Source organism: Pongo pygmaeus, chromosome 14 (genome assembly GCF_028885625.2).
Source record: "Pongo pygmaeus isolate AG05252 chromosome 14, NHGRI_mPonPyg2-v2.0_pri, whole genome shotgun sequence".
Classification (NCBI taxonomy): Eukaryota; Metazoa; Chordata; class Mammalia; order Primates; family Hominidae; genus Pongo; species Pongo pygmaeus.
In genome coordinates, this window is record NC_072387.2 from 110197367 (window position 1) to 110210348 (window position 12982).

General features: G+C 38.6%; 1 protein-coding gene across 2 annotated transcripts in view; it reads left to right on the forward strand.

Moving 5' to 3' along the window:
* PCCA (propionyl-CoA carboxylase subunit alpha) overlaps positions 1–12982 on the forward strand; it is a 454909-nt gene that overhangs the window by 182908 nt on the left and 259019 nt on the right. For both annotated transcript variants that reach the window (XM_054445844.2, XM_054445846.2), the window contains exon 12: positions 3748–3898. In XM_054445844.2, coding sequence (XP_054301819.1) covers positions 3748–3898 — 151 coding nt within the window. The remainder of the gene's footprint in view (positions 1–3747; positions 3899–12982) is intronic.

Consider the following 12982-nt stretch of genomic DNA (forward strand, 5'->3'; position numbering starts at 1 on the left):
AAAGTTGGTCCTGAATTTATCCTACCATGAAAGGCTTCCGGAGTGTGGTTCTTGGAAATTCCTTGAATTATCAGAGCCACTTTGGGTACTTCTCCAGGGCACCTTTCATGAGTTTGGTGTATGGGGCCTCATTTCTCATTTGATGCTAGGTTGCTGTTTGTATATACTCTGGTATTCTCTTTGTTCTTAAAAATCCTCAGGTGAGTGTTCCTAGTAATTTTTAATTACCAGACACTAAGAAGTATAGCTTATTGTAGCTTTAATCAGCAGAGCTAGCATATCTTGATATAATGCCTATATAGTTTCTGAAAATAGTAAGTGAGAATGTGAGTATATTTTTAATCCTAGAGTAATGGTAAAAATTAAACTGTATTTTAGTTACATTGGTTTTTAAAAATATGGCATGGTGTATTAGTTTTAAAACATGGACCCCAAATCCTTTGCCATTTTTCTCTTTGAGCAGTGAGGGGAAGGATCCCTTTTCTTGATTCTGTGCTCTGTGAATGCTTGACCTGTAGACTACTTAGAAGTGATGCTGTGCCAGTTTCCAGCCCAGGCCTTGGGAAACTGCCAGCTTCCGCTTCCTGTTCTCTTGGGATGCTTGTGCTTACACACCAGCCAGTATGCTGTGAAGAACTGTGTAGCTTACATAAGATGTGGCCATCTAGTTCTCAAGGCCCAGGAACAGGATGTAAGAAGGGAGGAGGAAGAAAAGCCAAAGGGAATCCTCTTCCTGTGTCTTTAGGAAGATCCTGGAAGGTGCTGAAGCTAATTACTTCGTGTTGATCTGAAGTTAGACACTTAGCTAGGGAGACTTGTTAATCTTTTTCTTAAGAAACCATGTGCTGAGCTAGAACTAGTACTGTAGTTCTATAGTATGGAGGAAGGGGAAAAAGGATACCTGTGGAACAGTAAGAGTCTTCAACACACATGTCTTGCAATTTTCTGTTTCCTTGACTGATTATCAATTCCAATTCAATTAACACTCTGTTTTCAGTAAAAACCTACTCAAGTCTTACCTGGGATAGAAATCTTTTCCAGACTGGGAACCTTGAATCATAAAATGTGTTTGTTTTTTCTCTTTGTCTAGAAATATAAACTTTTCATAATGAATACCTTATCTACTTATTTAGAGGAAAAAAGGAAAATATACAGCAGTAGGAATCAAAATGAAAAAGCTAGAACTCATCATTAATACTGACCTGATATGTATTTGTACACTGTGAAATGTTAAAATAAATGGAATGTGTAGTTTTCAGTTCCTGGAGTAAGAATCGGCTGGGCATGGTGGCTCACACCTGTAATCTTAGCACTTTGGGAGGCTGAGGTGGGAGGACTGCTTGAGCCTAAGAGTTTGAGACCAGCCTGGACAACATAGTGGGACCTCATCTTCACAAAAAAGTAAAAAATCAGCTGACTGGTGGCATATGCCTATAGTTCCAGCTACTTGGGAGGCTGAAGTGGGAGGATTGCTTAACCCCAGAGGCCAAGGTTGCAGTGAGCCAACATCATGCCACCAGATTCCAGCCTGGGTGACAGAGCAAGACCCTGTTCTCCCCACCCCCCCAAAAAAAAAGAATGTACTAATGTGCTTTGAGGGCAGTGCTAGCTAGGGTCACTCATATCTCTGGATATCTAGCAGGGCTTTTGAAAAGGGCAAGGGCAAGATCAAATAGGAGAAAGATAGTTTCACAGAGCTGCACTGAGATTCTCCAAATGTTATGCTATTAATTGTTAGTTGGGTTTTTTTTTTTTAGTTGCATTAATTTTGTCAGCCAGTTATTGTTGAAATGTCATCTATGTCTATACATTAGGTTAATGCAAACTATATTATAGATAATTCATAACACTTGAACCCATTGATTTATTCTAACTTCACCAAAAGGGAGACAGTAGGAAGTACACTTCCCACCTGTGAACTCTTCCCCCTCCCCCACCCCAATCCAACTTGAATATATTCAAGGCTCTGAGTCTAACTAGCAATCTATATGAAATAGAAATGTAATATGAATGTTAAAAGACACCGTGGGGTTGCATGCAGTTGAACCAAAAATGTGAGGAATAAGACAGTAAAATGACCAGATGCTTGGCCAGAAAATGGGGAAGAGGCATTACAGATTAAAAGAGTCTTAAGATACAAAAACCAATCAAATGCAGTTTTGGACCTTATTTGGATCTTGATTCAAAGAAATCAGCTGTATAAAGATATTTATGAGATAGAGAAATTTGAATACCAAGTGGATATTAAATGCTTTTAAGGAGTTCTTGTTTTTTATGTAGTTGTGTTACAAAAGGGTACTTTATCTCATAGAAACAGATATGTATGTTTTTACAAGTGAAGTGATACCTAATTTGGGATTTACTTTAAAAACAATAAAGGGTGAGTCCAGTAGAGAAGTGGGCAAGTAGCATAGATAAAGCCAGAGTGGCTATGTATTAATAATTGCTATATATTGGAGGCAGCTTCGTGCAAGTTTTTTATACTATTCCATAATAAAGCTTTTATAGCATGTCATGTCAATCCTGCTCATTTGAGAATAATTTTAATCCACAAATAGAAAAGTAGTTAATGTTTTGTTTCTCAGAGCCTTTCTTTCATAGAAGCAAAATCTGTGAAAATGCAAAGTGGTTTGATGATATTTTTTTCAGGGTTTGTTGAAGTCATTTTAGCTTAACTTGCATGCTGGAAGGTGGGTTTGGTATCTTGAAACCAAACGTGCAGGATTTAGTGGATGTATTGCTGATTCTTGTTATTTGTGGCAGTTATGTTCTCTAAAGTCACCTTGATTACTGAATTAGTGAACACTGAATAATTGCCCCTAGGGGAAATGCAGGGTTAGGTTCCTGCGAGTCTTTGCTTATAACATTTTCGTCAGTGGATTAATACATAATTTTGTTTTATGTGTATTTCTCATTTAATATCTGTGGTTGATTCATTAACAGTGAACTCACAATCCTGGCCAACGAGACTATAACACATGCCTGAGTAAAGCTTATCCCACACACATTTTCTCCAGACGGTACTTCATGGCCTTCTTGCACATGGGAACCCCAGACAGCACCTAAGGACCATGCTTGGTGGGCCGTTTCACACCGTGAAATGACACACACACACACACACACACACACACACAAATGCAAAAAAAGTGACACTAAATAGACCTTGAAAAGGATGCTTGTTATAGTATGAGCATTGAAACAAGAAGGGAGAGCATCACCTTGTTCAGCCTTAGCATGCTGGAGTCTCAAATTTTTCACCTCTCTGCACTTGTTCACAAACGACCATGAAAGCGCCTTAAGTATTGATTTTGGGGTTACAAATAAATTTCAGCAAGTAGGCAAATTTGTAAATATGGACTACATGAGCAATGAGGATTGATTGTGTATGTTAGATACTAAGAAGTTATTTTTCTCCCAGTTTTTGGCTCGAAACAATTCTGAATATATATGTTAAATATTAGAAGTTGAAGAGTAGTTATATATTTTGTAAATGGATTGAAGTTGCAGAGTAATATGAAAGATTCAAATGTTTTATACAGATCTAAAGTTGACTTATTTAAGCATGTTATGCTTAATAATATAGTCAACATATATTATAAAACATATAAAGCATAATATTTTGAATTCTTAAATTGGTATACATGATCTATATCTGAGTAAACTTTAAGAAAATGTTTATGTAATGCACATGAAAGATAACTTGATTTTTGTCCAAAATGTAGACAAACACTTTTTCTGTATATGTAGCATTTTTTTGGATGTGGAGACTCGAAGAGCAATGGGAGAACAAGCTGTAGCTCTTGCCAGAGCAGTAAAATATTCCTCTGCTGGGACTGTGGAGTTCCTTGTGGACTCTAAGAAGAATTTTTATTTCTTGGAAATGAATACAAGACTCCAGGTAACAACAACTGTTTTTTATTCCTCTCCATGCCTCTGTACTTTACCCTTCCTTCTCCACCTGTTTTTGTTGTATAAATGTTAAAAAATTAACTCCATAAAGTGTTAAATAAAGATTTAGTTTTTATGCTTGTGCTAAGACTTATCTGTTAGGAATGACGGATAAGTGTCCCTCTAAAGTTCAATATCTAGACCTCTGCTTTGTCACTGTTAATACTTTATGTTGGAAATACCACTTTGTTTTTTTCTTGAACCTTTCTAGATGAACTGTATTTGTCAGTGTGTATGTGCTGTTAAGAAAAATTACTCTAGATATGACAAATAGGAAGTGATTCAGTGATTGCAAAATCTTTGGAAGGATGGAGGAAGGAAGGGTACCCAGAATGAACTTCGGTAGTGACTCCCACTGCTGTACCACTCAGCCAGGCTCCCAGAAGAACCGGCACCTCTGCCACAGTGAGGAGGTTGGTAATCAAGTGGCTGCCCTTGGAACTGTTGGCTTTGGGGGACATACTTCCTTAGTTCTAACCAAATCTCAGGAAGCTACTGGCGTTATAACCGGTGGCTTTATTTCCTTCCTTCTTCTCTTTTTTCTTTTGTTTAAATTGTGAACTATACAGAAACATACATAGAACACAGGTGAATAATTGAGTGTATTATTATAAAGCAAAAATCGATGTAAACATCAACTGGGTCTAGAAGTATTTACAAAACAGCCAGCTCTTTTTACACCAGCCTCATTTTCTTCTCCTTCTCAGTGATTCTGATTCCCCCTCCATCTTCCCTAGAGCTGTCTCCTATCTGACTGACTTCTCAGAACCTTCAGTTTTCATATCATTCTTCCTTTGAATTACGCATACCTAAGCAGCATTATTACTTTTGTTTGTTTTTTAAAACTATATTAATGGGATCGTATAGTATTTGTTCTTTTGTGCCTGGCTTCTTTTTTCAGCGTGGCATTTTGTGAGATTTGTGCTATTTCGTGGAACTCCTGTATGATACATTTTCTAAGAAAATGCCACTATTTCTTTATCTGTTAGATTTCTGTAGATAGTTTATTTCCAGTTTTATGGAATTTGTGTTAGTTTGCTAGGACTACCGTAACAAATGATCATTAACTGTAGCTTAACACAACAGAAATTTGTTCTCTTACACTTCAGGAGGCCAGAGACTATCATGTAGGTTCCAGCCAAGTGGGTTCCTTCCTAGGGTGTTGGAGGGAGAATCCACTCCATGCCTCTTTCCTGGTTCTGGTGTTGCCGACAGTCCTTGGTGTTCCTTGGCTTTGGCAGCATAACTCTAATCCCTGCCTCAGTTGTCACGTTGCCTTCTCTCTGTGCATCTCTGTGTCCAGGGTTCCCGTTCTCTATGGGGACACTAGTCACGTTGGATTCAGGACCCTTCCCATTTAGTACGGCCTCATCATACGTGATTTCCTCTGCCAAGATCCTGTTTTCAAGTAAGGTCACGGTCACAGGTTGTGGGTGGATGTGAATTTTGACACGACACTCTTCAGTCCAGTACACCATTCAAAAAACACATATGGCCTACAGAGATAAATAGATTAGTACTTGCCTAGGACTGGGGTGGGTGAGTGGGGGGATTATGGGCTGATGGCTAAGGGGTGGAATAGGACAGGAAAGAGAGGAAGGCATACTTATGCCTGAAAACAGTGTCAACTCTTCTTCCATTAGGCCCTTGGGGGAGGGGGTGGATGGGAGGGGGTGCTGAGTCACTGCAGGCATGAGCTGGGTCGAGCTTAAGCCTTCCTGCAGTGGTTTTCTCACGTGCACCAAGGGGCTGCTTGTGGGATTTCTGCATGCCTGCTTCATCCTGAGCTTGAGGGTTTGCCTCTGACCCTGTGCTTCATGGGAGCCGTGTCTTCATGCCTGTGCCTCTTTCCCAGAGGGAGACTTCTGTGGGCCCTGGTTAGCCCTACCATGGGTGCAGGAGGGCTGTTTTCTGTTCGCTGTGCCTTGGCGGTAGACTGTCCTTGTGTCCTTGAACTTTGAGATGAGTTCAGTAGTGGCCCTGCCGCTCCCCAGCCATCGGGAAGCTGATGTTCTGGGCTCCAGGTGGATCTCTCCCTCTTTCCTGATGGTTATCTTCTGTGTGCTATGGCTTTCTTCGTGCTTTTACTCTCGACCTACCTGTTTGAAGACAGTTCACGTGTGCCTCTGTAAGCAGTGTATAATTTTTCAGCCCAGTTTGACATGTTTGTCTTGTATCTTGACCGTTTGCTCCTTAGAAAGTTAACAGAAATGCTGGTATATTTGAGTTTAAATTTCTAATTTTTAAAAATGTTTTCTTCTTATCCAATCTCTGGCCTTTTTCCTTTTTTTTCTTTCTTTTGCAGTATTTGTCATTTAATTTTTTTCCTGTACAAGTTTGGGGGTTATAAATACTACTGATCTTTTGGTAGAACCTCTACATTACAACATATATCCTTAATTTATCAAAAACTGATAACAGTGTCTTTTCACCTGAGCTGCCAGCCTGACAAGGGAGCTTAGAACATTTAAAGTCCGTTTACTGTCTCCTGACTTGGGTACAATTATCCCCCAAGGCCATTTCTCTTATTATTTTAGTCATCATTCATTCCATTCCTCCCACATATTTGCCTTTTCTTTGTCTTTGTTTCTGGTAGTTTCTTTTAGAGGTTTACTTGGGACAAACTCTTTTTGTTGACAGCCAATGACTTTATGTTGCCTTGTTCATGAAATGCGTTTTTACTTTTCTTAGATGTCTTGGCTGTGGGCCGTGGCTCACCCCTGTAATCCCAGTGCTTTGGGAGGCTGAGGTGGGAGGATCCCTTGAGCCTAGGAGTTCAAGATCAGTCTGGGTAACATAGTGAGAACCTGTCTGTACCAAAAAAAAAAAAAAAAAAAAAAAAAAAATTAGAAATCTTAGTTTTGCCAGTATTTTTTTCAATTGATTGAAAATATTATTTCACTGTTTCTGGTGAGACTTCCCCACTCATTCTGCATTCTGCTTGTTTGGACATAATTACTTTTTTCTTTTGGTAGCATTTATTCTGTTTTTGTTAGATTTCCTTTAACTTTTCGTGGATTCGCGTACATATATACATGGAATTCATTGAATATTTTGTCTGTAGATTAATGTCTTTTAATTTTTTTTGGAAATTCTCAACCATTATTACTTCTGGAACAATCTCACACACACAGATGAATAAACCTATAACTTTCATTTTAGACCTCCTTAATATATCTCTTACGTTTCTTATGCTTTCTTTGATATTTTTCATCTTTTTTGGATAATTTCTTCTTTCTTTCTTACCTTCCCTTATGCTGTAGTTAATTAATTAATCACCCATTGAGTTCCTGATTTCAATTGTTTATATTTCAGTTCTGAAATTTCTATTTGGTTCTTTTAAAAGTATGATTCATTGGTTTTTATCTTTTCTTGTCTCCTATTTGAATTTTCAATTTTGGCTTTTATTTTTTGAACATAATTAGCTTATTTGTTTTGTACTACATGTCTGATAATGTTGACATGTGAAGTCTTATGACTACTTGTATTAACTGCTTTTTATGCTGTTTCTTGGTTGTGCTGTTGAGTTCCTGTTGGGCCTTGTTATTATACTGTCATATACAGTTATTTTAAAAATTATTATTTTATTAATCAAAACCTAGGATGATGGATTCTTTCTCATAGAGATTTTTCAATTTTTTTTCTGCCACATGCCTGTGGACACTAGTATTTGTGACTACCGCAATCTAAGCTCAAAGTGGAAGGCTCCTTGAACTCCTGAGGGGATACACAGCCCGGTTGCAGTTCTAGAGAATGGTTGGTTTTATTCCAGTTCAGTCTTATCTTGAGGTTGCATTCCTTTATGGTGCCCACTAAAAGTGGGGGTAGTTTTTCAGGGTTCTTTGATAAACTGATACTTTGGTGGCCTCTTGTCTTCGTGGTTATGCTTTTGATTTCTTGATGCCACCAAAAGTATAGCTTATATTCATAGTCCTTTTTTCCTGGAATGGCAAATGACTTTAGGGCAAAAATGGTGTTGAGTGTTGGGTTTGCAAATCTGTGTTTTCATCTTGGTTTTGGCTGATCCCTTCCTATATTCTTACCCTGTGATGTTTTTAAGAAGACCTCCCCCATCTCCCATTCCCCACCAGTTGTTTTCTAGTCCCCAATAAGCCCAAGTTCCAAGCTGAGTGGCTTTAGAAGTACATTATGCCTATAGATTAAGTAAGTTTGTGTCCTGACTCTCAACACCCCCCAAAAGCAGTGAGCGGGCAGTGGAATGACAGTCTGTGCCTCACTGCTACCTCACTTTTCCTTTCCAAATCTCATGCATTTGCACATCCAGAACCTCATGCAGTCACATGGAAACCTCAGCTGTAAGGGAGTCTGGGAATAGGGTTTTTAACCATCTGTATTCTGCAGTGTAAGAGTATATCCTAGAAGGAGTTTGGAGGGAAAGTTCAGTGCCAGCCCACCATTTTCACATGAATATAATCACCAAAATTTTAATCTATAAGTTATATGTAAAAAGTTAAAAACATTGCTGTATTTTCATTGTAAAGTATAACTATCAAATAATAGGGCTGATTTTCCTTAAGTGTGGCAAAAGTGATCTATCTAGATGCATTTTGAGACCAATATTGTAAATACTTGTAGCATTTTATAGGTAGTAGCTCAGTAGTTGTTGCTTAAAACTCATACTTCCTTTGAAATCACCTTTGTAGCCTATATTTTATTTTGTGACTATCTTTAGAAGTGACAGAATTTTGCCTTTTGAAGGTTAATTTGATTCTGATTAAAATGTATCTTTATAACTTAGTATGTCTAATTAGATAATTAGCTGGGAAATCATGTTTTTGGTTAAAGTGGAGACTTTATTTTGTCATAATGAGAATAACAGCTTGTAATTTGATTCTGAAGACAATTTGAGACGACTGCAAAATATTTGTATTCTATTCCAGACCAAAGAGATATGAGATTTTTAAATTGAGGTACTTATTAGTATTTATGGAATGGACAAATGGGCAGTTTGTTACTCTGTTCTTGTGTTATCTTTTTTTCCATTTGTTTCTGGCTCATTTATCTCAGGTTATAAGTTTGTTCAAGTTTGTACCATGGTCGTTTCTGGTATAAGACCCGATAGTTGATTTTTTTTTTTTTTTTAAACGGAGTCTCACTCTGTCACCAGGCTGGGGTGCAGTGGCGTGATCTCGGTCTGCAAACCTCCGCCTCCCGGGTTCAGGCATTTCTCCTGCCTCAGCCTCCCGAGTAGTTGGGACTACAGGCGCGTGCCACCACGCCCAGCTAATTTTTGTATTTTTAGTAGAGACAGGGTTTCACCATGTTGACCAGGATGGTCTCAGTCTCTTGACCTTGTGATCCACCTGCCTGGGCCTCTCAAAGTGTTGGTATTACAGGCGTGAGCCTCCGTGCCCATCCTGTAGTTGATATTTTTATCAAATAATTCTGTGCAGTTGGTCAAGACTATCTAAGTACCTATGTTTTGTGTATTGGATAGCTTGCTAGGAAATTATGTTCTATACCCTCAAAAAATTATAAAAATATTTCAGGAAATAAATCAAATTCACAAAGATTTTGTCATATTACCAAATCTAATATGACAAAAATTGTGAATCATTGACTCATAATGATATGAATCAATGCTATAGAATGTCATGTCCATGTTCGGACTGAAATTGCCCCACTTCTCACAAGTGGGCTGGGCCCCACACTGTGGGAAAATATTTCACTAATGCCTGCACTTAGCAAACGTCCCAAGGTCTCTGATTGATTAGAGCTCTTGTTCACGAACAGAGCTCTGATAGTACCTAATGCTGTTAAGCATGCTATTTAAATAGCATTCTATGATATTTAACATCATACTTTGAGATATTTGTCTCCCATTTAGGGTTTAATCATATTTTTCTCTCTTGCGGTTTACTTCCAGTGACTGTAATCCTGTCAGTTACCAGAATAAATTAATTTTAATTTTTTAGAATGTATCTGTGTGATAGGGGGTATTTGATGTGGAGATACTATTGAATGGGAGCATGAACAAAGAATTTTGGACTTCATATGTGTTCAGAAAACTATTCTTACATATTCCAAAGATTTCTTTCTGATATTGTTTAAACAATCCAATTTGTTTTTTTTTTTTTGAGATGGAGTCTTGCTCTGTCACAAGGCTGGAGTGTAGTGGCACGATCTTGGCTCACTGCAACCTCCACCTCCCAGATTCAAACAGTTCTCCTGCCTCAGCCTCTGGAATAGCTGGGACTACAGGCACACACCACCACGCCCAGCTAATTTTTGTTTTTTTAGTAGAGACGGGGTTTTACCATGTTGGCCAGGATGGTCTCGATCTCTTGACCTCGTGATCCACCTGCCTCGACCTCCCAAAGTGCTAGGATTACAGGCGTGAGCCACCGCGCCTGGCCCAAGTGTTCTTTTAATAGTAGATATTTTCTTTCAAATTTCTTTACTAACCTTAAATTATAATACTTAAGGCACATTCACCAAATTCTTTATCTCCCAAGATATATGTTATCTCTAATTAGTGTTTCAGTTTGAGCTAGAGGGCTATAATTTTCTTTGTTCTTTTTTAATTTTCTTTGAAATTTCCTGATTGAACTTTCACTTTTTCCAGCTTCAGAACTGTGGTTTTTTTTGTTTGTTTGTTTTTTGGTAACAGAAATGCATCTTCACTTTCTAAATTTCCTTAAGAGTGAAATTTGAAATAACAATACAGTTTCTCCATAAAGAGATGCAACACTAAGAAAGTCACCACGTTTGGTGCATTAATAGTTGGTTCAGTTGACTGGTTTTGTTCTCAATCTGGTCACAGTTTATGTAACTGAATTACCTATGCTATCTTCACATATCTTTGCTTTATTTTTTTTAAGTCACTGGTTTTCCGTTGCTTAAAGATAAAGTTTAAATGCTTTTGTATCACAACACAAGCTTTTTTTTGTAGCCCTGATTTTTCACCCACAGTCCTGTTTCTTGCCAGTGCTGGTCTCTGTGTATGAATTATGAGAGACTACTTTCATTTCCCTGAAGGTGCCTTTCAGTTTGACTTCTTTGTGCCTTGTATCATGCCATTCCCATTGCTTGGAATGTTCTCTGTTCACCTCTCACAGTGAACACTGAGCTATGTATCTACCTGCACACCCACACAGACCTGTCTCCCCTCTCTGACCATACTTCTCCCTCATCTCACCTCTCTCCACATTTGAAAGATGGACAGCTAGATGGAGAAATACTCTACGGAAACTAGGATTTTGTTAAAATGCTATTTTATTGAAGTGTATTCTAGTAGTCCCCCTTATCCATAGTTTTCCTTTCCAGAGTTTCAGCTACACACAGGGTCTGCTTCATTCCAAATATATTAAATGGAAAACTTTAGAAATAAACAATTCATAAGTCTTAGATTGTGCACTATCTGAGTAGTGTGATGAAATCTCACACCCTCCTGCTCCATCCTGCCTGGGATGTGGATCCTCTCTTTGTCTGGCATCTCCATGCTGTAGACACTCCCTCTCCATGAGTCACTTAAAAGCCACCTCACTGCAGTGAGACATGATGGTGCCACTGCACTCCAGCCTGGACAGAGCGAGACCCTGTCTCTGAAAAACAAACAAACAAACCCCCCCCCCAAAAAAAAGGAAAAAAAAAAGCCGCCTCGGTGATCACATCAACTGTATGATACCTCAGTGCTTATGTTCAAGTCACCTCTACTTTATTTCATAATGGCCCCAGCACGCAAGAATAGTGTTGCTGGCTATTCACATATGCCAGAGAGAAGCCATAAAGTGCTTCCTTTAAGTGAAAAGGTGAAAGTTCTAGACTTAATAAGGAACGAAAAGAGTCGTGCTGAGGTTGCTAAGCTCTGCGGTAAGGATGAAGCTTCCGTCGGTGGCATTGTGAAGAAGGAAAAGAAATTTGTGCTACTTTTGCTGTCAAAAGTCAAACTTCAAAAGTTATGGCCACAGTGCATGATAAGTGCTTAAGATGGAAAAGACATTAAATGTGTGTGTATAAGACATGAATAGAAAAGTGTTCTAATTGACAGCAATCATGTTCTATACTATCCACAGTTTCAGGCATTTGCTGGGGACGTAGGAACATGTCCCCCGAGGATAAGGGGGGACTACTATATATGCAATTTGCTGGGATAATTTTAGTTTCTTATTTTATTGAGTGGTAATACTCAGAATTTATAATACTTCATTTAAAAAAATCTAGTGGTTCATAAGAGTCTACAATGGAAAAGTTACTCTCCATACCACACTTTTATCACAGCCATTTATTTTTCCTCTGTCGAAGCAACCTTTGTTTTTTTAACATACTAATTTGGGAGTATTCCATGCCTAATTTAAAGCATTATCTTTTTCATTTTGATGACTTTTAATAACCTGTCATAGGGATGTAACAGTCATATAATTTCACCAGATCTCTATTGATAATTTTTCCAGTATTTTGCTATCCCAAATAATGAAATTATGAGTGACCCTTTATATCCACTTTGCACGTGCAGAAGTAGAATTGCTGGGAATATATGTGCTTTGATAAATTAGTTAAGTATTATCAGTTTACCTCTTAAAGGAGAGCTTGTTTCTTCTCTCCCTGGCCAAAAGTGTGTTTTGCCTTTTGATCTTTGTGTGATAGTGAAAAATGGTATATTGTTTTCATTGTTTATCATGAGTAAGGTTGAATTTTTCTTTATAGATTCATTTATATTTCTGTGAATTGACTATTAGATCCTTTGCCCTTTGGGTTTTCTTATTGATGTGTAAGTATTTGCTTATTTTGGGGGGAAATTAGCCCTTCGTGATATTGTCAGAAAGGAGTGGCTTTGTGAATATTTTCATAGGGCTACAGGGCAGGTGCTTTCTGAGCAAAGACTCTGGCAGTTGTGAGAGGTAACAGCGTGCTGGCAGTCCTCAGAGCCCTTGCTCGCTCTCGGCACCTCCTCTGCCTGGGCTCCCACTTTGGCAGCACTTGAGGAGCCCTTCAGCCCACCGCTGCACAGTGGGAGCCCCTTTCTGGGCTGGCCAAGGCTGGAGCCGGCTCCTTCAGCTTACAGGGAGGTGTG